The sequence below is a fragment of the Trifolium pratense genome, linkage group LG4 (assembly GCF_020283565.1).
Source record: "Trifolium pratense cultivar HEN17-A07 linkage group LG4, ARS_RC_1.1, whole genome shotgun sequence".
In the NCBI taxonomy this organism is placed as follows: Eukaryota; Viridiplantae; Streptophyta; class Magnoliopsida; order Fabales; family Fabaceae; genus Trifolium; species Trifolium pratense.
Window position 1 is genome coordinate 4,573,459 of NC_060062.1, and position 25,614 is coordinate 4,599,072.

At 34.4% G+C, this 25,614-nt stretch overlaps 4 protein-coding genes across 4 annotated transcripts; 3 read left to right on the forward strand and 1 right to left on the reverse strand.

The window, feature by feature from the left end:
* The first annotated feature begins 10,568 nt into the window (after positions 1-10,568).
* On the forward strand, positions 10,569-14,247 carry LOC123921492 (cinnamoyl-CoA reductase 1-like). Its single transcript, XM_045974065.1, has 6 exons — positions 10,569-10,916; positions 12,022-12,191; positions 12,867-13,052; positions 13,240-13,402; positions 13,582-13,768; positions 13,873-14,247. The coding sequence occupies exons 1-6, from the start codon at positions 10,790-10,792 to the stop codon at positions 14,009-14,011; spliced, it is 972 nt and encodes a 323-aa protein (XP_045830021.1). The 5' UTR covers positions 10,569-10,789; the 3' UTR covers positions 14,012-14,247.
* Positions 14,248-15,848: 1,601 nt separating this feature from the next.
* Positions 15,849-18,682, forward strand: LOC123921493 (cinnamoyl-CoA reductase 1-like). The gene is made up of 6 exons (XM_045974067.1): positions 15,849-16,085; positions 16,740-16,909; positions 17,033-17,218; positions 17,379-17,541; positions 18,023-18,209; positions 18,308-18,682. The coding sequence occupies exons 1-6, from the start codon at positions 15,959-15,961 to the stop codon at positions 18,435-18,437; spliced, it is 963 nt and encodes a 320-aa protein (XP_045830023.1). The 5' UTR covers positions 15,849-15,958; the 3' UTR covers positions 18,438-18,682.
* Positions 18,683-20,039: 1,357 nt separating this feature from the next.
* Positions 20,040-22,566, forward strand: LOC123921495 (cinnamoyl-CoA reductase 1-like). Its single transcript, XM_045974069.1, has 6 exons — positions 20,040-20,169; positions 21,106-21,275; positions 21,401-21,586; positions 21,772-21,934; positions 22,143-22,329; positions 22,431-22,566. Exons 1-6 carry the CDS (start codon positions 20,043-20,045, stop codon positions 22,564-22,566), a joined length of 969 nt encoding a protein of 322 aa, XP_045830025.1. The 5' UTR covers positions 20,040-20,042.
* On the reverse strand, positions 22,359-24,863 carry LOC123921494 (F-box/LRR-repeat protein 2-like). Its single transcript, XM_045974068.1, has one exon. It carries the CDS (start codon positions 24,612-24,614, stop codon positions 22,941-22,943), a length of 1,674 nt encoding a protein of 557 aa, XP_045830024.1. The 5' UTR covers positions 24,615-24,863; the 3' UTR covers positions 22,359-22,940.
* Between the last annotated feature and the right edge of the window lie 751 nt (positions 24,864-25,614).

Below are 25,614 nucleotides of genomic sequence, written 5' to 3' on the forward strand. Positions count from 1 at the left end.
ACGTGAAAAGCAAATCTCTTATTCTTTTGTAACCGGACAAAACAAACTGTGTAGAATTTTCATTCGTCAAAAAAACCCATTACGACAAAAATTAGCCCAACATTTTGATTAGTTTAATGGGCTTAATCAAATTTACATAAGCTTGTGTAAAAAAAAAAAATTATACAAGGTATTTCTTTAAAAATAAAATAAAAATAAAAAAGAACAAGAGTGCATGTTGATGTGAAATTAAGGTGGACTAATTAAACTCTAAACTATTATTGTTTTCTGACTCAGTTTTTTTTACTGAACTATAAAATATAAGATATGGTCCTGATTGATTCAAAAAAATATATGGTCCTGATTTGTAAAAATAAAGAGTAATGGACAGAAGGACAATAATTTGCTTATCAAAAAAAAAAAAAGAAGGACAAATAATTAAAAAATCAATGAGATAAAAATGCTATGAAACAATAATTGAACAAACAAACAAATACAGATTTTAGTTTATTATATTCTACGCATGAGCTGAAAATGAATTTGCAAATGCAATATCGTAGCAGCAGAGTTGTGAAGAAAGAGCCAAATGCACACATCAGTAGAACTAATAATAGTTGTCCGGCACTTTTGTGGAGTACAAAAAATTTTAAAGGTACTTACTGTTATAAAAAATTCTTATATATAATGTGCCGTGTTAGTCATGAATTAATATTGAAATCATCACGTTTTGCTTATTTGTCTGAATTGAAGGCGGTGATACATTGGAGAATAAGCACCGGCGGATTGGTCGGATAGTTGACGCACGAGACGTAGCTGATGCGATACTGTTGACTTATGAGAATCATGAAGCAGAAGAGAGATACATATGCACTTCACAGGCTATCACGGACCGAGATTTGGTGGAGAAATTGAAGAGTCTATTTCCAAACTACAAAGTAAGCTTAAGTTCCATAATAATATATATAAATCAAAGGGATATTATAAGTAGTAGTAGTCATAAATGATTACAATCTTATATCTAAAAATATCATTGTTGGCAGTTATACTGAGTTGGATGATTACAGAATGCTGAGCTCAGAGAAACTGCAAAGTTTAGGTTGGAAATTCAGGCCGTTGGAAGAAACATTAATTGATTCTGTTAAAAGCTATGAGGAAGCTGGAGTACTCTAATCACAATATCATCATCTCATCTCCCTATTAATTGGGAGGCAGTTCTCATCCATCCATCTATAATAAATGTGACTTGTTAAGAAAAGAAGAATTGAAACAATAGAAACTCTACTCTTAGGCCTCACTTGTACTTTACTTTTGTACTTCCTAACTGAATGTGTACTACACATTGTACTACACAGTGTATATATAGTGACATAAAGCACTATATTCAAATTCATTCATTCAATAATAATTTTTCCCTTTCTCTTTACCCTTTTTCTCTCTAGAATTCAGTTATGAATTCAGTTACATTCATCTTTCTCAATATGGTATCATTCGCTTTTCGATCCTTTTCCGCTGCACTCTAATCTTTCTTCTCCGGTTGCTCCGTCATGCCTCCCCGCGTTGCTCCGGCTGCTCCGGTTGATCCTGTTTTGGATCAGACGAGCCCTTTCTATGTTCATCCTAGTGACGGTCCCTCCTCCGTCACCGTCACGCCAGTTCTGAACGGTTCCAACTATCACTCTTGGGCGCGTGCTATGCGTCGAGCTCTCGGCGGTAAGATGAAATTTGATTTTGTCGACGGCTCCATTCCGGTTCCGATTGATCCGTTTGATCCGTCTCTGCGTGCTTGGAATCGATGCAATATGCTCGTTCATTCTTGGATCCTCAACTCTGTATCCGAATCGATCGCTCAATCAATTGTGTTCATGGAAAACGCGATCGATGTGTGGAACGACTTGAAGGAACGTTTTTCGCAAGGTGATCTTGTTCGAATTGCTGAATTGCAGCAAGAAATCTATTCCCTCCGTCAAGATTCGCGTTCTGTTACCGAATTCTTTTCTGCTTTGAAGATCCTCTGGGAAGAGCTTGAGCTTTATCTTCCAATTCCGACGTGCACATGCCGCGTGAAATGCAATTGCGATGCGATGCGCCGTGCTCGTGCTAATCATCAGTTGATGTATGTGATTCGCTTCCTTACTGGTCTCAATGATCACTTCGATATGGTTAAGTCTCAGATCCTTCTCCTGGATCCTCTTCCTTCCTTGAATAAGATCTTCTCTATGGTGATTCAGCATGAACGCCAAGGTAATTTCACTCCTTCTGAACATTCTAAGGCTTTGATTAATGCTGCGAATTTTAGGCCTCCTGGTTCTACTTCAAGTTCTAAGAATTCTAGGTCAAATTCTTCTACTGGTAAGCGTGTTTGTACCTTCTGTGGTAAGGACAACCACATCATTGACAACTGCTATCAGAAGCACGGCTTACCGCCACATCTTCAGAAGAAATCTCAGGCTCATAATGCTGCAGCTGAGGGAAACGATTGTGATAATAATTCTATTGCTGCATCTGAGCCCCAAGCTGCTAGTTCTAGTTCTGCTCCTATGACACAGGATCAATGGGAGAGGTTAATTGCTCTAATTCAAAACTCTTCACTGAGTCAAGGTTCCATTCCTGCTTCCTCAAATCAGGTTGGTTCTTCCAATGTCACTGGTCATACATCAGTGAATCAAGGTATAATCTCAACTTCTTTCGTTAACCATACTACTCCAAGTACGTGGATCATTGATTCAGGTGCTAGTCACCATATTTGCACATCACTCACTTGGTTTCATTCATATAATGAAATCAATCCTATTAGTGTTAGGTTACCTAATGGTACTTCTGTTTATGCTAAACATAGTGGTCTAGTGAAATTCACTAATAATTTTGTGTTACACAATGTGTTATGCATACCAGAATTTTCAGTCAATTTGCTGTCTGTTTCTAGTTTGAGTCAATTTTCAAATTACTCAGTTATTTTCAATGGTATGCAATGTGTAATTCAGGAGCAGGGAACTTGGAAGACGATTGGTTCTGCTGAAGTTGTAGATGGATTGTATTACCTCAATCACAAGTTCAAGCCAGTTTATGTTTCTGCTATATCCAACAATGAACCTACTATTTTCCACATTCCTAATAAAGCCCTATGGCATTTTAGATTAGGCCACTTGTCCCAATCTAGGATGAATCTGTTAGTTTCCCAATTCCCCTTTATTGTTGTTGATCATGGAGCTATATGTGATGTGTGTCACTTTGCTAGACACAAGAAACTACCTTTTAGTTCAAGTATTAATAAAGCTTCCAAACCTTATGAATTGATTCATTTTGACATTTGGGGTCCTCTCTCTATTAAATCTGTTCATGGTTATGCTTATTTCTTAACTGCAGTAGATGATTTTAGTAGATTTACATGGGTTACTTTAATGAAAACTAAAGCTGAAGCAAGACAAAGTGTTATAAACTTCATAAACTTGATTGAAACTCAAAATGAATGCAAAGTTAAGATTGTTCGAACTGATAATGGTCCTGAATTTTTAATACCAAATTTTTATCAATCAAAAGGTATAATGCATCAAACTAGTTGTGTAGAGACACCTCAGCAAAATGGAAGGGTAGAAAGGAAACACCAGCATATCCTCAATGTTGGTAGAGCCTTACTCTACCATTCCAATTTGCCTAAAAGTTTTTGGTCCTATGCTGTCATTCATGCCACTTACATCATAAATAGAATACCTTCTCCTCTTTTACAAAACAAATCACCTTATGAACTTTTGCATAATCATTCACCTGATATGAACACTTTAAAAGTCTTTGGTTCTCTTGCTTATGCTTCTACTTTACAAGCAAACAGAACAAAACTTGAACATAGGGGTAGAAAATGTATTTTCTTGGGGTACAAGCAAGGTGTGAAAGGCACTATACTCTATGATCTACATTCCAAAGAAATTTTTTTGTCTAGACATGTTACATATCATGACCACATACTGCCTTATCACACATCTACCAATCCACAAAATTGGCATTACCACACAAATATCTCCCATAATGATGCCCCAACTGTTCCTAATGATCTTCATGATGTACTACCATATAATAATCCTCACACTGACAATGTTGTTGACCCCCCATCACCCGTTGATCATGCTAACCCTACTGATTCAGACACAACTTCTTCAACTGTTAACCCTGACAACACAGTTTCCACCCATATCAGACCTTCCAGGCAGAAACAAAAACCTGCTTACTTATCTGATTATGTGTGCAATACATCTACAAGTTCATCAGCTCCTCTCTCTTCTGGTAATCTCTATCCTATCTCAGCTTTTCATTCTTATTCACATTTGTCATCTTTACATGCTTCTTACACAAATTCCATCACACACTGCACTGAACCAAATACCTATGCTGAGGCTTGCATGTCTGAACATTGGCAAAGTGCTATGAGGGCTGAATTAGAAGCATTAGCTAAGAATGGAACTTGGAAATTTGTGGATTTACCCTCTCATGTGAAGCCAATAGGCAGTAAATGGGTTTACAAAGTAAAGCATAAATCTGATGGATCCATTGAGAGATATAAGGCAAGATTAGTAGCAAAAGGGTACAATCAAATAGAAGGATTGGATTTTTTTGATACTTTTTCACCGGTGGCCAAGATGTCTACTGTCAGAATCCTACTTGCTTTAGCATCCATCAAGCATTGGCATTTACATCAATTAGATGTAAATAATGCTTTTCTACATGGAGAATTAAAGGAGGATGTTTACATGACTGTTCCAGAAGGTGTTAATTCTCCAAAACCCAATCAAGTATGCAAGTTGCTCAAGAGTCTCTATGGGCTTAAGCAGGCAAGCAGAAAGTGGTATGAAAGATTAACATCTTTATTGCTTCAACAAGGGTACACACAATCTACTGCAGACTATTCTCTCTTTACTTATCATAAGGATAATGATTTTACTGCTTTACTTATCTATGTTGATGACATTATCCTAGCTGGTACTTCACTTACAGAGTTTCAAAGAATTAAAACCATTTTAGATGACAATTTTAAAATCAAAGATCTTGGTGTGCTTAAATATTTTCTTGGTTTAGAAGTTGCCCATTCCAAGCAAGGAATCAGTGTATCACAGAGAAAATACTGTTTGGATTTACTAAAGGATTCTGGTTTATTAGGATCTAAACCTGCAGCTACACCTCTTGATCCTTCCATTAAGCTACATCAAGATGCTGGGAAGCTGTATGAAGATGTATCTTCTTACAGAAGGCTTGTTGGAAGACTATACCTTACACATACAAGACCTGACATTAGTTTTGCAGTTCAACAACTCAGCCAGTTTCTGCAAAAACCTACAGTTACTCATTATCATGCAGCTTGTAGGATTGTGAGGTATCTTAAGCATAGTCCTGGAAGAGGTTTGATGTTCCCTAAAGCTTCAGAAATTCAAATTTTGGGCTATTCAGATGCTGACTGGGCTGGGTGTATTGATAGCAGAAGATCCATTTCAGGTTATTGTTTTTTTCTCGGCAATTCTCTTATCTCTTGGAAAGCTAAGAAACAAATCACTGTGTCTAGGTCATCCTCTGAAGCTGAATACAGAGCACTCTCTACTGCCACTTGTGAACTCATTTGGATTCTATTTCTACTCAAAGATCTCAATATTTCTTGCACTAGACCACCTGTCCTGTACTGTGATAATCAAAGTGCATTGCATATAGCCTCCAATCCTGTCTTCCATGAACGAACTAAACATCTAGAAATAGATTGTCATTTGGTGCGTGAAAAAGTTCAACAAGGCCTACTTAGACTCTTGCCCATTTCAACACAAGAACAACTAGCTGATTGTTTGACAAAAGCACTGCCAGTGGCTAAGTTCAATGCCTTCATATCCAAGCTTGGCTTGTTGGATATATACCAAGCTCAAGCTTGTGGGAAGCTGTTAAGAAAAGAAGAATTGAAACAATAGAAACTCTACTCTTAGGCCTCACTTGTACTTTACTTTTGTACTTCCTAACTGAATGTGTACTACACATTGTACTACACAGTGTATATATAGTGACATAAAGCACTATATTCAAATTCATTCATTCAATAATAATTTTTCCCTTTCTCTTTACCCTTTTTCTCTCTAGAATTCAGTTATGAATTCAGTTACATTCATCTTTCTCAATATGACTGCTTGTTTATTGTACTCAATAAGATATACACCGTTCTTATGCTGGCTCAGTTTCTTAAAGAGTATTCTAAGAGCATCCACAATGGAGCACTCCAATTTTGAGTACTTAAATGAGTCTCAATGGACACATCACTAATTTTTTGCAATGATAATGTTAGAACTTCAAGTTGGACGGGCCGCTTTTGATCATTGGAGTGAGTGGTTTGCTGTTCATAAGATGCGAAGTACTGATGATCATTATGTTCCGCTTTTAAGCACGGATCGGTGGGAAAAGCCTCGTTTAGAATGGTTAAAATGCAATGTCGATGCAGCTTTTTTTGTTGACTCGGGAAGGACAACAATGAGTGCTTGTTTTCGTAATAGCTCCAGTGAGTTTACTGCTGGAATCACAAAGTGGCAGCGGATGGTTTTATCAACAGAGGAGGGTGAAACATGGACATTATTGCAAACCATGAATGAAGCTAAGCATAGAGGTTTTGAACGAGTCCAAATTCGAAAGTGACTCTCAAGTGCTGGTTGAGGCAATTCGTACCAAGAGTCGAGGCAATTCGTACCAAGAGTCGAGGCAATTCAGAGTTTCTTTCAATCGTTAATGATATTATTCTTGTTATGTTCTCTTGTGCAAACTTTGAAATTAAGTTTATTAGGAGACAAGTGAATTTGGTTGCTCATACGCTAGCTAGGGCGGCCAATTCTTGGACTAGTTTCTATAGATTTGAGATTATTTCTTCATGTATTGAACTTTTGGTAATTAATGAAATGCATTAAGTTTGTTTCGTTAAATATATATATATTTTAAACCTATTATAATAATAAAAAAAAACAACTTTTAATTATTTTTTTTATAAAAAAAATTAAGATTTACCAAATAATTTAAACTTTAGTTTAAAAGTTATTATTTTTAACTTTATGATTAAAAAAGCTTCTAAACAAAAAAAAAAAAAAAAAGCTAGGCGATACATGCCCGTATAAACTATTGTTCCTTAAGTAAGTTTAAGTTGTTGGTGAAAGCAATAATAGATCTCAAAGTACTTGTCACCCCTTCACAAACTTGTGTCAAACGTGCCCATATAAACTATTGTTCCTTAAGTAAGTGATAAGCGACCGCTTAGGATCGTCTTGAAAACAGGTAAAAGAGGAACTTGACCCTAACCGCGACCTGCCGGTAGAACCAAAGTTATCAAGATATAGAGGAACTTGACCCTAACCGCGACCTGCCGGTAGAACCAAAGTTATCAAATAAAGTGCGACCCTAACCGCGACCTGCCGGTAGAACCAACACTATAAAGTTCTTATCTCAAGAACAAAGGAAAAGTTCTCACAAGAAAACTCTCAAATTATATTAAACTTCAAGTTGTCCTTTGAGAAGTACATGATAGTCCTATTTATAGCATATCCTTACGTAGTAGGATTTATTGTCCACTATCATTCATTCATTATAGACCTTAGAAAATTCCCACTAACTTGCTTATAAATTCCTACTAGCCACTATAATGACTTAGTGCACCACTAGGAAGCATTTAGAAAGCCTAGGGAGCAACTAAAGGTCATCTAAAAACCCTCCTAATACCAAAAACGAAAATTACAATAAAAATAAAGAAAATTTGACTTAATTGTTTTCTATTTAGTCCAATATTATTAGACCATAAATCAGCCCAAAAATGTTTCTTATCATGTGAAATGGGCTTCAAGTTGGGCTCAAGTATCTCCATCCAAATATTTTTTTGTGCATTTTTTTATAAGTTTCCTTCCACATGTTTAGGGAACTCGTGATCGTATCATTCTCTCCCTCTTCAAGAGGATTTGTCCTCAAATCCAAACCTGCATAAATAACTAAAAGATTAGTAAAAAAAATTCTCTCTTTTGGATATTCCCTTTCTTTTTGCAAGTTGAATTTTTCTTCTTCAATCTTCTCAAAGTTGACATCTTTTTCAACCTCCTCATTTATTTTTCTCTCATAAATTTCCTTCGCTTCACATTCATTTTTCTTTTCTTCTTTTCTCTCAATATTTTCTTTCTCCTCCACTTCTATAACATCATTATATTTTCTCTCACAATTTTCCATCTTCTCTACTTCCTTTTCTTTACTTTTCTCAAAAGTAAGATTTCTATCTTCTTCACTAACTTCTCCTTGAGATAAAGACTCTAGAGTACAAGAAGTAAAATAAACAATATTAAAAGGAATGATGACATTTTCGGTAGCCACAAAAATGCTATCAATTTCTTTTTCGATAATCTCTTCTTTTGTTTTCTCACTCTTAGGAATGGTGACATTTTCGATAGCCACAAAAATGTTTTCAATTTCTTTTTCAATAATTTCTTCTCCCTTCACTTCACTTTCAAATTTCTCCTTGCTCTCTTGTTTTCTTTTCTCTCTACCAATCTCTTTATTTTGGAAGTTACAACAAAATACATCAAAATTTGCAATATGTTTTTTTGTTTGTCCCTCACTTTTCATTCTTCTATCTTCTATCTCCTTTTCTCCGTCTCTTTTTTTATAATTTTTTCTATAATTCCTCTCTATGCGATCAAACTTTTCATGAAGCTTTTGAAATTCTTGAAATAATAGCTTCTCCAAATGTTTCATGGAGACATGCTTTTCTTCCTCCATATTTTTTTTTTCAACTCCTTTTTTTTTTAACAAGATAAAAAAAATGATAGATCAAACCTGATTTCAAGAGCCGAAGCTCGGATACCAACTGATAAGCGACCGCTTAGGATCGTCTTGAAAACAGGTAAAAGAGGAACTTGACCCTAACCGCGACCTGCCGGTAGAACCAAAGTTATCAAGATATAGAGGAACTTGACCCTAACCGCGACCTGCCGGTAGAACCAAAGTTATCAAATAAAGTGCGACCCTAACCGCGACCTGCCGGTAGAACCAACACTATAAAGTTCTTATCTCAAGAACAAAGGAAAAGTTCTCACAAGAAAACTCTCAAATTATATTAAACTTCAAGTTGTCCTTTGAGAAGTACATGATAGTCCTATTTATAGCATATCCTTACGTAGTAGGATTTATTGTCCACTATCATTCATTCATTATAGACCTTAGAAAATTCCCACTAACTTGCTTATAAATTCCTACTAGCCACTATAATGACTTAGTGCACCACTAGGAAGCATTTAGAAAGCCTAGGGAGCAACTAAAGGTCATCTAAAAACCCTCCTAATACCAAAAACGAAAATTACAATAAAAATAAAGAAAATTTGACTTAATTGTTTTCTATTTAGTCCAATATTATTAGACCATAAATCAGCCCAAAAATGTTTCTTATCATGTGAAATGGGCTTCAAGTTGGGCTCAAGTATCTCCATCCAAATATTTTTTTGTGCATTTTTTTTATAAGTTTCCTTCCACATGTTTAGGGAACTCGTGATCGTATCAGTAAGTTTAAGTTGTTGGCGAAAGCAATTGTGTCTAATTGGAACCTATTTGGTTTATCACTTGCTTACTTCCTATTTAACCCAACTTAATTAAATTATCAATGCATGATGTTGGAACTATTGACATTATGCATGCCAATTAAAAAAAATTCCCCTATCATCCGGCCCACTGGACTGTCTAATCTGGTTAGAAAGTCAATACTGGCATTACATGGTTTCAGTCTCCTCCCGATCGTAGTTGCAGAGGATCAAACCGTGGTCCTCTCTACAAAGTCCAACGCCAATCACCACTAGACTAGATGTGTTAACTTACTAGAAATTGGTTTAATCGTTTTTCCATATATTGACAAACCACGTATTATGGTTGGTTTAATATTGTGAAAATCCATTATCCAATTATATATCATCATGTATGTTATTAGTTATGTGATTACTGATTAGCATATCTATGATTAATGGTTGTGTTGCATTGCATATGTTCATGAAGGATGTGTGTTTTGGACTGGACTGGAATAGAATTAGCCCAACATCGCACCCACTTGGTTTAATACGGTGTCAAGTAACTCAGTGGTATAACTGGATGTTCCTACCAACTGAGTTAAACTCATCTAACATCCTAACCCATTTTTAAATTTAGAAATATGTTTTTTTACCATATTTAAATAGGTAAATTCTAATATCAATCACTTCATCAAGTGGTCCATGGTGGACTAGTCATGAATAACATTATAACGAATACGAATTTTACAAAATTCACCGTTGGATTGAAAATTTATATCATAAAGATCATCCATAGAAAAATTTAGAAAAATTGAAAATCATTTAATATGTTATTGAGACACATCAAGATTAACGGTTTATTAAATAACGTAAATTTTGATAGGTCTCAATAACATATCAAATGATTTTCAAAAAATTTTAAAAAATTTATAGATGATCTATACGATATAAACTTTCAATCCAACAGTAAATTTCATAAAATTCATATTCGGTAGATCACTTCTCCACAGTAGCATTACCCTATTTAAATATGTTTCTTTACCATGCCATTAATACGGATAATGAACATGCATTCAAAAAAAAAAATTACGGATAATGAACAGATGGATCATATAAATATAGAATCACACGACACGAACATCTCTGGAATTTTCTGAAATATTACTATTTATTAGTATTATGTGAATTAAATAAATTTATGTGAATATTCAGACGTCAGAGTTGTGTTGTCTTTGTCCTTTTGAGATTTTTTGAGAGTAAAAGAAGAGGAGGTGATAATGGCAATAAACGGGGGTGCTAATAAGAAGGTTTGTGTAACTGGGGCTGGAGGGTTTGTAGCATCATGGCTTGTTAAGCTTCTTCTTTCCAAAGGTTACTCTGTCCATGGAACTGTCAGACAACCTGGTAATACATCTCATCTCATCATCGTTCGTATAATGTTTCAATATTTTTAGAATAAAGTAAAAATATATTAGTTATTGAAGCAATGTTCTAATAGTTCATTAGTGGTTATACATGTATACATTGTTTTTATACAAGCAAAAGCAATATAGAACAAAGAAATACATTTAGATTTAGATGCAAGAGATTATTACAAACCTATGAAACAAGGACACTCTTCGGATTATGCCTGTTTTGGTGTCGCACACTTTATAATTATATTGAAATATGTCATTTTTCTCAAATTATTATCGGTGTCAACGTGTTTGTGTGTGTCCGATGTTTGTGTCTCTGTCCGTGATTCATGGTTACAAACTAGCTAACTCCAATTATCAAAACAAATAAAGGATATGTAATGTTGTTATATCATGATAAACTACTGCAAAGTTATATCAAGTATCGCAGCATAAATGCATATCAATTAAATTTGTGATAGGTAAGGAATGAATCATCATTTTGATCCTCGAAATTTTAGGGTTAGTGAATTTGGTCCTGGAAATTTACAAAATATAATATTTTGGGATAACAAAAGTTTAGCTGAATTGGGTCCTAGGGGATCCACTAGGATCAGGGCAAGCCTCAAAGCTCTTAGAGGACGTTGACTGAAGTACTTACATATTACCCACCAACGAAATCTTAACATTGATAGCGGCAGTTGAACCCACGCTCTTGTGGGGCATCAGCCAAAATGATAAATTAGCTCCTGAAACTGAAGACAATCAATCAATTAGTCGTATTAAACAATCCACTTGGGTTGGTCTGGTGGTATTAGCCTGGGACCTGGGAGTGTGCTCCTCCTTAAGGTTTCAGGTTCGATTATCTCTGGTGTCAATTTGAGTAGGCTAATTTAGCTTCTTCAAAAAAACTCCGATTGAACATGCTCTAAATAATTCTCAAGACATTCAATTTTAGGGCTAGTATAATTTTTGGAATGCATGGATGTTATACTTTTCATACAAGTTTTGAAGAGGATATTGTTATATTATATATTCATTTTTTCTGTCATTCTTTGAGGTACAATTGTTGTTGTGATTCACTTGAAGTGTATGTATGACTTTGACCATTGCAGGTAGTAAGAAATATGAACACTTGCTTAAACTTGAGAGAGCTTCTGAGAACCTTACACTTTTCGAAGCAGATATCTTGAATTATGAATCTGTTTACAAAGCAATTGTCGGATGCACTGCTGTTTTCCATGTTGCAAGCCCTGTACCTTCAACAGTTGTACCAAATCCTGAGGTAACCAAAACATATTTCGAATCTTCTTCTCTTGTTTTCGGTGTATGTTTGGTTCCACTTTATGAGGAGGCAAAGTTGATTCTAGATGTGTAGCATTGATTTTGCCTCTAGAATTGATTCTAAAGCGAATGTATCGAAACATAAATCACTTTAAGTTCAACTCAGTTTTAGGTAGAATCAATTTTACAAAACCAATACATTCAAAATAAACTTTGACAATTGACAGTGCAAAACCAAACGCACACTCAGACTAATTTGATATGTGATCGAGTGATTCCCATTTTTCATTCATGTTCATGATTAAAGACACCAAGTAGTTGAATGGTTCTGTTTATTAATCAATGCCATTGAAATTGATTCGTGTATATTGGAGATTTCATTGCTTCATGGAAACATTCAGTTGTTTCAGCAATTCACGTATATGCAAAAAGTCGTTACTTTAGTATATCGTTTTTTTTATCTGAATTACACATGCCTTCCAAAACTCAGAAGCATTTAGTTTAATGTTTTTCTTAAGAAAAAATGAATGGTTGTGCAGTTAATAATGTGTCTCTAATCTTATTTATTCTATTGTTAGGATCATGTAATGTGTAAAATTGACACTGCAAGTTTTATGTTTTGAATTTAATTAGTAATATTAGTAGAGATTATAAGATAGTATGATACTCTATGCAGGTGGAAGTGATTGAGCCAGCAGTGAAGGGAACTGCTAATGTACTTGAAGCTTCTCTCAAAGCTAAAGTGGAGCGTGTCGTCTTTGTATCATCTGGAGCTGCTGTTGCTATCAATCCTAATTTCTCGGAAGATAAAGTGATTGACGAGTCTTGTTGGTCTGACAAAGACTACTGCAAAAAAACTAAGGTCACTAAGATTTTATTACATTATATGTGAGCATGACATTGACGACTTATTATTGGCCTAGTCATATGATCGTAGTTGTGTCCGTTTTAATATTTCATTCAGACATTTTATTTGCAATATATGTTATGTTTCGATCATAAAATAACTTTGTATTATGGAAATAAACTCATACCTACATATGATCCAGAACTGGTATTGTTATGCCAAGACAGAAGCAGAAGAGCAGGCACTGAATTTCGCGAAAAGAACTGGGCATGATGTTGTAAGCATTTGTCCTACCCTTGTTTTGGGGCCAATTTTACAGTCAACCACTAACTCAAGTAGCTTAGTTCTCATCAAACTTTTAAAAGGTACCTACTGATATCAAATTCTTATAATGTGCCATGCTAGTTAAAATGCCTTATTGTTAATCACATAACTTTTATAAAATCTGGCCATGCGAAAATGGTGTTTGATTTTCATTGTGCATAACATATTACGAATTTGTGCATGTTATTCATTGTGTCTTTCTTATTTGTCTGAATTGAAGGTTGTGATACATTGGAGAATAAGCACCGTTGGATAGTTGACGTACGAGACTTGGTCGATGCAATACTATTGGCATATGAGAATCATGAGGCAGAAGGGAGATACATATGCACTTCACACGCTGTCACGGAACGAGATTTGGTGGAGAAATTGAAGAGTAAATATCCAAACTACAAGTACCCTACAAAGTAAGCTTAAGTTTCATAATAATATCTATAAATCAAAGGGAACTTATAAAGTAGTAGTAGTCATAAATGATTCCAATCTTATCTAGAATTTTCATTGTTGGCAGCTATACTGAGGTGAATGATTACAGAATGCTGAGCTCAAAGAAACTGCAAAGTTTAGGATGGAAATTCAGGCCATTGGAGGAAACACTAATTGATTCTGTTAAGAGCTATGAGGAGGCTGGAATACTTCATTCACAATAAATGTGACTGCTTGTTTTGTGAATGTATTTCAGTTTCTGTATTTGTTTGTGCTTCACAAAACAATGACTGCATTTAAATTTACATTGGTGTTATTAAATATTGAACTACAAGATTTATGCTTCAATCTCTTCAATACATATTTGGATTTACCATGATATTGACAAATCATGGTGAGCATTATAGAAAATCTATTATACTTTTTTGTTTTAGTTTTTTAGTAATCAAATCAATTACTTCAGTCACTTCAATGGTGAACTTGAAGGCTTGCTTCATCAAATTTCACAATCTGAGCTGGACCTTGATTTGGTTAATCTTTCCAACCAGAGAACACTTCCTGTTGATGGATTGCGAGAACTTGGTTCAAAGATGATAAACTTGAGGGTTTTGATTTGCTCAAACATTGGCTGTCTTCGTGATAGCCATCTAGTTGTGATATCTTATTGTTTTCCATTTCTTGAAGAGCTTGATATTAGCTTTCCTTTGGATTCTCAAGCATTGGATTTTGGATTACTAAGGCTATCTTCAATGCTCGAGAATCTGCGCAAGATTGATTTTTCCGGAAATCACTTGATCACTGATACCCGTATCTTATTCCTAAAACCAGTTCCAGGTTTCCCACACTTTCGAATTTCATCAATACAAATGTCAAGTAACAGTTTGGTATCATTTGGATTGTTCCACTTTGCTTTTCCTAAATTTTCAGATTTACATGAAAGGTTTTCTTTGATAGTCATAGCTGCATTACGTTAGAAAATCATAAATACTTAAAAGAGAAAGAAAGAAACGATGATAAATTTTTACTTTTTAGATTCATCCAATAACTATTGACTCATAAATTTTAATTAGGAAAACTCATCATAGTCAAATCGACACTCTTATCTAACCTATATAAATCAAGGTTATCAAAACCGGACCGAACCGGCCGGTCGGACCGGTCGGACCGTGAACCGGTCATGAAAGCGGTTCGGTTTTGAGCAAAAAACGGATAGGAAACCGACCGGCAAAAAAACGTGTGAACCGAGGTCGAACCGGGTTGAACCGGCGAACCGGCCGGCGGTTCAAGCGGTTTTGAAGATTTTTTTTAAAAAAAAAAAAATAGGGCAAAACAACGTCGTTTTAATTTTATTTTTTTTAAAAAAAAAATCTGAAACAAAATAACGACGTCGTAGGAATAGGAAATGTTTTTGTTTTTCATTTGGTTTGAATTATAAATTTTATTTTATTTTGACTTGTGATATTTTATCTTTTTAATGTGTGAAATTATGAAATATTGAGCAATTATTCATATATATTTATTTATATATTAATTAAAATATATATTTAATTAAAAACGGTTCGACCCCGATTGAACCCGGTCCGACCAATTGAACCTTGAACCGGTGAGCTCGCCGGTTCGATGACCGGTCCGGTTCTGACAACCTTGATATAAATAGTCAAAATTATATACTAGTAACAGGATTCGTATAACTAGTATGTGATAGTGTGAAACCACTACTAGCAAAAATCATACTATAATAAAACCTATTTTTTTCCTCTTATTTAGAGCTTATGCAAACAACTTATGCAACTTTTATATATTATTATAAGTTTGTCAAGGTAGTTTATGATAAAATAGCTTATAAAATTACAATTTTCACTAGTGTGAACTTATAAAATAACATAAAACTGAATTTATATTGCATAAGCTATTTGCATAAGCTCAAAAAAAGCTAGACCAAACGGACCTAAAGTATAAACTATGAGATATGTTCTTATGTTGTGATTTAATTAAAGTGAACCATGATGAATGCGTCTCCATTTTATCAATTTTTAATCAACATTTAAATATATATTTCTATACCATGTCATCAATACGAATAAGAATTAAATAAATTTATGTGAAGGTTGACTTCAGAGTTGTCTTTATCCTTTTGAGATTTTTTTAGAGTAAAAGAAGAGGAGGTGATAATGGCAACAAATGGGGGTGCTAATAAGAAGGTTTGTGTAACTGGGGCTGGAGGGTTTATAGCATCATGGCTTGTTAAGCTTCTTCTATCCAAAGGTTACTCTGTCCATGGAACTGTCAGACAACCTGGTAATATATTCGTTTAATGTTTCAATTTTTTTAGAATAAAGTAAAATTTAGTTTATGAACCAATGTACATTCATCAATTGTTATACATGTATACATTTTATTTCTATAAGCAGCAATATAGACCAAAAAAATACATTTAGATTTAGATGCAGGAGATTATTACAAACCTATGAAGCATAGACACTGCTCACATTAGGTGTGTCCTGATTTATGACACTTTATAATTATATTATGTCATTTTCTCGTATTATTATCGATGTCGACGTGTCTGGTGTTTGTGTTTGTGCTTAATAGTTACAAACTAAATCCAATTATCAAAACTAATAAAGGATATGTAATGTTGTTATATCATGATAAAAGACAGCAAAAAATTTGTACAGGATCTTACTTTTATATCAAGTCTCATAGCATAAATGCATAGCCTTAGTTTATCAGCACCACCACAGTAATTAAATTTGTGATAACCAAGGTAATGTGTGAATATATTATTGGGTCCTCATGGGGATCACTAGGATCAGAGCAAGCCTCAAAGCTCTTAGAGGACGTTGACAGAAGTACTTACATATTGCCCACCAACCTATCGTAATAATGTCATAAGTAAATCACTCATTTATGAGAACTTCATACCATCTTTGATAACTTTGACCACTGCAGGTAGTAAGAAATATGAACACTTACTGAAACTTGAGAGAGCTTCAGAGAACCTTACACTTTTCGAAGCAGATATCTTGAATTATGAATCTCTTTACAAAGCAATTGTCAGATGCAGTGCAGTTTTCCATGTTGCTAGTCCTGTACCTTCAACAGTTGTATCAAATCCTGAGGTAACCAAAACATATTTGGAATGTTCTTCGATCTCTTGTTTTCAGTGTATGATTGGTTCAACTTTATGAGGATCATGTAATGTGTACAATTCACACTGCAAGTTTTATGTTTTGATACTACAGGTGGAAGTGATTGAGCCTGCAGTGAAAGGAACTGCTAATGTACTTGAAGCTTCTCTCAAAGCTAAAGTGGAACGTGTCGTCTTTGTATCATCTGGAGTTGCTGCTGCTATCAATCCTAATTTCCCGAAAGATAAAGTGATTGACGAGTCTTGTTGGTCTGATAAAGACTACTGCAAAAAAGCTAAGGTCGCTAATATTTTATTACATGTGTGCATGACATTGACTTATCATTGGCTGGTAATATGACCATAGTCGTGTCCGATTTAGTATGCAAAATATGCTATATTTCAATCATAAAAGAAATTTTGTATTATGTAAATAAACTGATATGTCGCATATGATCCAGAACTGGTATTGTTATGCCAAGACAGAAGCAGAAGAGCAGGCGCTGAATTTCGCGAAAAGAACCGGGCTTGATGTTGTAAGCATTTGTCCTACCCTTGTTTTGGGACCAATTTTACAGTCAACCACTAATTCAAGTAGTTTGGTTCTCATCAAACTTTTAAAAGGTACCTACTGATATCAAATTCTTATAATGTGCCATGCTAGTTAAAATGCCATATTGGGGAAATGGATTGTCTCCAGTGCATATTTCACTGGAGGGTATTCAGTGACAATCTCAACTCTTCATTGTTTTTTGTTATGATTGAATTGTTTGAAAAAAAAAAATTGAATGGCTTGGATTTAATGGGAGAGTAATGTGACATGAGAGGACCTGCTCCCGTTAATCACATAACTTCCATAAAATCATTGGCCATGTGAAAATGGTGTTTGATTTTCATTGTGCATAACAGATTACGAGTGTGGCCTTAGAAATTTATTTTGTATTGGTATCAATATTTATAGTCATGAATTATGATTATGCCCCTCATGGGGAGATTTCTCTGCATTATTACTTGTTTCCCTGCCCCTATGCCATAGTTTCCTTATAAATATTAAAATAATTTGTCATGTTATTCATCGTGTCTTTCTTATTTGTCTGAAATGAAGGCTGTGATACATTGGAGAACAAGCATCGTTGGATAGTTGACGTACGAGATGTAGTTGATGCGATACTTTTGGTTTATGAGAATCACAAGGCAGAAGGGAGATACATATGTTTTTCACACGCTGTCACGGAACGAGATTTGGTGGAGAAATTGAAGAGTATATTTCCAAATTACAAGTGCCCTACAAAGTAAGCTTGAGTTCCGTATTATCTTTCTAAGTTCCCATTATAAAGTAGTAGTAGTCATAAATGATTACAATCTTATCTAGAAAATTCATTGTTGGCAGCTATAGTGAGGTGGATGATAACAGAATGCTGAGCTCAGAGAAACTGCAAAGTTTAGGTTGGAAATTCAGGCCATTGGAGGAAACACTCATTGATTCTGTTAAGAGCTATGAGGAGGCTGGACTACTCTAATCACAATATCATCATCTCCCTATTTGGGAGGAAGCTCTCATTAGGGGTGTGCGTGGTTCATGAACCGAATCAGACTAAATCTATAATAAATGTGACTGCTTGTTTATTGTACTCAACAAGATACACTGTTCTTATGCTGGCTCAGTTCTTAAGTAAGTTTAAGTTGTTGGTGAAAGCAATAATTGATCTCAAAGTACTTGCCACCCCTTCACAAACTTGTGTCTAATTGGAATCTGTTTGGTTTATCACTTGCTTAATCTTATTTAAACCATCTTAACCAAATTATCAATGCATGAGCTGGAACTATTGACATTGTGCATGCCAATTTAAAATCCACATCTTAACTTGCTAGAAATTGGTTTAATTTCTGTGTGTCACACAATCATCATAATCATAATAACGAATCAACTAGCCCCGAAAATAGATGGGACTTCATTACCGACAAGAAAGTAAATTGGTGATTTTCAAATGATAAAAAGCTTGATTAGGTTTTGCGAATCCCTCCCTTATCACAATTTAGAATGAACCCGGCCTTAGATTATAATTTTTCTCTTTGTTGTTACAATGAATTTACAAAATAGTTCATGTCATGGTTAGTGAACAAAAACCATTTCGTATAATCTCCTAACCGGAATTGTCAGGCCGACATTATGATCGGGTTGGATTCGAACTCTGATTCCTCCTTATGTGTATGAATTTATAATAACTCTGTTATTTCGTATCTACTTAAAAAAATATTAATTCTCTTAAATAAAATCTCAAATAAAAAACATGGATGAGAGAATAATCTTTACAAAGGACTTGTTTCATTACCGACAATTACTACTGAGAGTGACAAGTAGTTGTCCAAAACATAAATACACTGACAGAAAATGACTTTTCTAGTCCATGTAGTATATCCCTCAGTCCTCACACAATGTTTTCACTCTTACTACTTTTGGAAATAATAACAATGTGCATGTGATATTTTATTAGGAGAATGAGGAAACATATTAAAGATATAAATGTTTTCACTCTTATCATCATTTCCCTATTTGGGAGGCAATTCTAAATATAAAATCTTATTACTTCTATTTGAGGTTAGACACAAGCTTGTATTGATACTGTTTGGGAAGACACATAAATTAGCTTATAGCTTATAAATTCATTTAATTAAAAAAACTATGTTTGATAACAGTTTTTGAAAAATAGCAATAAGTATAACTGATACTTGGCAGTACCTCTGCACAAAAGTAGTTGTTTCATTACTGACAATTATTATTACGAGTCAAAATAGAGCTAAAAGAGGAAAAAGTTATTATTACCCTTAAAGGAAAATGAACTATTAAGCACACAGAACAGAAAATGACAGCACCTATTTTTTGTAGTCCCTCCCTCATTGAATTGCTATAAGCATCTGTCCTAACATAGCCAACAAAAATGTAACGAATAATAAACACATGGATCATACATGTATGGAATTTTCTGAATATTATTATTATTATTATTATTATTATTATTAGGTGATTTAAATGAATGAATGAGTGGAAAATTCATGTGAGGTTTTCAGAGTTATCTTCGTCCTTTTAAGATTTTTTGAGAGTAAAAGAAGAGGAGGTGGTGATAATGGCAACAAATGGGGGTGCTAATAAGAAGGTTTGTGTAACTGGGGCTGGAGGGTTTGTAGCATCATGGCTTGTTAAGCTTCTTCTTTCCAAAGGTTATTCTGTCCATGGAACTGTTAGACAACTTGGTAATACATCTCATCATCATTGGTATAATGTTTCATTATTTTTAGGATAAATTAAAATATCTTAGTTATTGAACCAATGTTCTAATACATGTATACGTTTTTTTTATAACCAAGAAATATAGATAGACCTAAGAAATACATTAGATGCAGGAGATTATTACAAACCTATGAAGCACAAACACTCGTCGAATTAGGCGTGTCTCGGTGTTGGACACTTTACGATTATATTGAATTATGTCATTTTCTCATATTATTATCGTTTTATCGGCGTCAACGTGTTTGTGTCGTGTCCGGTGTTTGTATCTGTGTCTGTACTTTATCAGCACCACCACAGTAATTAAATTTGTGATAACCAAGGTAATGAGTGAATCATCATTTTGATCCTTCAAATTTTAGGGCTAGTGAATTTGGTCCTCCAAATTTACAAAATATAATATTTTGGGATAACAAAAGTTTAGCTGAATTGGGTCCCGGGGATCATTAGGATCGGAGCAAGCCTCAAAGCTCTTAGAGAGAGTTGACAGAAGTACTTACATATTGTCCACCAAAATTTAAGACAGACAATTCAGTTGCCTTATGACTTTCAATCAATTTTCATGCAAAATAGATATCAAGAGAAGCTCTAATGGAAACAAACTCCTATTAAACGTGCCCTAAATAATTGTCATGACCTTCACTTTTAGGGACTAAAATGGTGATTCAATACCAAGCTTATAGTTGAAATGAAAGCCGACCAATTTGTAGCACATAGGACCAAATTAACAAATATATGCTATGAAGCATATGACTCTGACACGGTCAACACCGTTAATGTAAAAAACTTAGGAAACTGACACTGAGGATATTGGTATATATGCCTCTTTTCTCTCATACTTTGAAGTACAATTGTTGTTGTGATTCATTTGAAGTGTATGTATGACTTTGACCACACTGCAGGTAGTAAGAAATATGAACACTTGCTGAAACTTGAGAGAGCTTCTGAGAACCTTACACTTTTCGAAGCAGATATCTTGAATTATGAATCTGTTTACAAGGCAATTGTCGGATGCAGTGCCGTTTTCCATGTTGCTAGCCCTGTACCTTCAACAGTTGTACCAAATCCTGAGGTAACCAAAACATAGTTGGAATGTTCTCGTGTTTTCAATGTATGGTTGGTTCTAGACGGGTAGCATCGATTTTGACAAGTTTAAATGTTCTCAATTACTGAGGTAGAGATGATATGATACTGCAGGTGGAAGTGATTGAGCCTGCAGTGAAGGGAACTGCTAATGTACTTGAAGCTTGTCTCAAAGCTAAAGTGGAACGCGTTGTCTTTCTATCATCTGCAGCTGCTGTTGCTATCAATCCTAATTTCCCCAAAGAGAAAGTGATCGATGAATCTTGTTGGTCTGATAAAGACTACTGCAAAAATACTAAGGTCACTAAGATTTTATTAGATTACATGTGTGCATGACATCGACTTATCATTGGCCTGGTGATATGTTCGTAGTCGTGTCTGTTTTACTATTTTATTCAGATCTTTTAGTTGCAAAATATGCTATGTTTTAATCATAAAAGAAATTTTGTATTATGTAATAAACTCATACGTCGCATGTGATCCAGAACTGGTATTATTATTCCAAGACAGAAGCAGAAGAGCAGGCCCTGAATTTCGCGAAAAGAACTGGACTTAATGTTGTAAGCATTTGTCCTCCCCTTGTTTTGGGGCCAATTTTACAGTCAACCACTAATTTAAGTAGCTTGGTTCTCATCAAACTTTTAAAAGGTGCCTACTCATATCAAATTCTTATAATAAGCCATGTGAAAATGGTTTGATTTTCATTGTGCATAACATATTAAGACTCTGGCCTTAGAAATTTATATATTGGTATCAATATTTATAGTCATGAATTAAGATTATGCCCTTTATAGGGATAAGATTGTTTCCATATAAATATTAAAATGATTTTTTATTTTACTCATCTGAATTGAAGGCTGTGATTCATTGAAGTATCAACATCGTTGGATAGTTGACGTGCGAGATGTAGTTGATGCAATACTTTTGGCTTATGAGAATCACAAGGCAGAAGGGAGATACATATGTTTTTCACACACTGTCGCAAATCGAGATTTGTTGGAGAAATTGAAGAGTCTATTTCCAAACTACAAGTACCCTACAAAGTAAGCTTAAATTCCATATTATCTATAAATCAAAGGGAACTTATAAAGTAGTAGTAGTCATAAATGATTACAATCTTATCTAAAAATTTCATTGTTGGCAGCTATACTGAGGTGGATGATTATAGAATGCTGACTCTGAGCTCACAGAAACTGCAAAATTTGGGTTGGAAATTCAGGCCTTTGGAGGAAACACTCATTGATTCTGTTAAGAGCTATAAGGAAGCTGGACTACTTTAATCACAATAATTTTCAGTTTCTGCAAAGTTTCAATTTCTGTATTTGCTTGTGCTTCTCAAAACAATGACTGCATTAAATTTACAATGTGTTAATAAATATTGAACAATTTTTATGCTAACAAAATGTTCCTTCACACTTCCATGATTTGGAACATGTAACATTACAATATGAAGCACGGACACTCCTCAAGTTAGGCGTGTCCTGTGTTGGACAGTGTCCGTGTCTGTGTCCGTGCTTCATTACATAAACAAAGATAAACACACACAACTTTCAACTTCTTTTATCACAAAAAAGCTATCCACACATTAAATATAGAACATATAACAAACAAGACATGATATATATGTCACATTGAAACTCCTCAACTTCTCTATTCAGTAATAAAAATCAACACCAGAAGGTGTGATTATTTTTCTCAATGAAGTCCTTGTACATATTAGTCCACAAACAAAATCACCATCCACCAAACTACAATTCCTTAAATTTAACTCTTTCAACTGTATGCAATTTTCTATTATTTCTTTTACTCCCTTAGTTGTAACAAACCAACAATTCTGAATGTCCAAAAACAATAGTCCACTGCACCACTTTGAGATTAATGAGAGTGATTCATCTTCGATTCTTGATCCCGACAAGTTCAACACCTTCAATTTGGAAACTTCAAAGTGTATCTCAAATTTTTCAATTCCTGTATAGGAAAGGTTTAAATGCCTTATCTCATAGCATATCTTCATAACCTCAACAATACATTGTCCAGATATACCCTCACAAGCAGTTAAGTCAAGAAGTTGTAAACTGGAGCAAATGGAAGAAAATTTTATTAAACTTGCATCATTCAGTAAAATATTATCACCAAAATAAACCGCTTTCACTTGAAGATTGACGACAAAATCAGACATGGAATTGGAGTTTTCCTCGCCTTGTACCCCGATATATGTTCTCTCCATTTTGATCTCACTGAGTAAAGGACAGTTTCTTGTGAGGATGAAAAAGGTTGAGTTTGTTAGCTGGCAACAACCACTAAGGTTTATAGAGGTCAAGTTAAGAAGAAATACTGATAACTTGTTGATACATTTATCTGTTAGAAAGTCGGCTTTTCGAAGATCTAAGCATTGAACATATGGACATTTGGATAACAGGTAAAAGATTCCTGAAAATGTAAAGTTGCAACAGTCCTGGAGCACAAGTTTTTTCAGAAAATCAACAGCGCTGTTTGCGACTGGGATAAGTAACTCGTCCGAGATAAAAGAATTTGACAAATCAATAGCAGTTAATCTTTTTAAGCTCACAAATGAATCAATCAAATCCAAGTTAATGGGTGAGGTTGTCAAACCAGGTCCATGTATTCTTTTCTTTTCAATGTTAAAAGAAATAGAAGCCAAACTCGGCCTCATTCGAATTGCAGAAGCGATTCCAACTTGGGATATCTTGAAACATTTGAAGAATGAAATTTCTTCCAATGATCTGCAGTTCTCACATAGAGACAAAAGAGATTTATCGGTGATCAAGTGATTTCCGGAAAAATCAATCTTGCGCAGATTCTCGAGCATTGAAGATAGCCTTAGTAATCCAAAATCCGATGCTTGAGAATCCAAAGGAAAGCTAATATCAAGCTCTTCAAGAAATGGAAAACAATAAGATATCACAACTAGATGGCTATCACGAAGACAGCCAATGTTTGAGCAAATCAAAACCCTCAAGTTTATCATCTTTGAACCAAGTTCTCGCAATCCATCAACAGGAAGTGTTCTCTGGTTGGAAAGATTAACCAAATCAAGGTCCAGCTCAGATTGTGAAATTTCATGAAGCAAGCCTTCTAGTTCACCATTGAAGTGACTAAAATCTATGACTTTGAGCCTTAAAAATCTTAAGAGTAGCCGAGGAACGAATAGAACAACGGGATCATGTAGTGTTAGAGAGAATTTAACCTGGTTTGTAATCGAAAGAAATTTCTTGCAGACCATAGAAACAGACTCCAAATCATGTCCTTGACCAAGGAATTTGAAGACTGATTCCCAACAATCTTGAGGAAATTCTTTCACCAACATATTGATAGAAACAAGACTGCAGCAAAAAGAAAAAAGTTTGGAACAAGAAGCAAAAGTTATTTTTAAGAACTAAGATGTAAGTGATCAACAAATTTAATAGCTTAATGATTCATTAACACAATAAACCAATCTCTTTAATAAGATGCCAATCTAATCAAGTTGAGGAAATGGAGGCTTTGTAATTTGTATTGTATTTGACTAGTATCTGTTCAAGTTCAAACTTCAAACTTCAAAGCATGAAACTCTAGAAAGTCTTTTTTGCTTGTTAGGTAGGCAACATCATATGTTAAGGTGATATGTAATTTTCACTTTTGAGGCTTTTTGCATTGTGGTGGGGTGCCATGAAATAATCCAGCACCAACCATGGCCAATTTTTAATATGAACAACCATAATTTAAATGTGATTTTCTTACATGGAACCCACACCTTATCAATTGTTAGGCATTTATGAATGTGTGCAAAGCATAACTTCTTTGAGTGCAACAATATTCAAGTCATGCTTTCATAAAGTAATTTGGAACTAAAAAATCATTTGAACAAAAGACTTTTTCTATTCATTTAATGAGTACTCCCTCCGTGACAATATATAAGCAAAAATCACTTTTATAGGTTGCATATTTAATGTATCTGGTCTATATTATTAGACAGATACATTAAATATGCAATGAATCTAAAAAGTTAATTTTTGCTTATATATTGTCACGGAGAGTGTATATGATTATATACTAACTTTGTTCCACCTTGAAAAAATTCATCTCAAAATGATTTTAATTCTTAATTTTCATTGTAGTAAGTTATATATTTTTTTTTTTTTAAGGATAGTAAGTTATAATTGTATCTTGGTAATACTAATAGTGAAGGTATGTTAATATTTAATAAGATTAATTTAATAAAATTATTAGTATTCTTTTTTATCCTTTTATAGTTTTTTTCTTAATACTAGTATATGGGAAATCATTAAGTGTGTCACTCATTGTACGAAAAAGAGACACACATATTC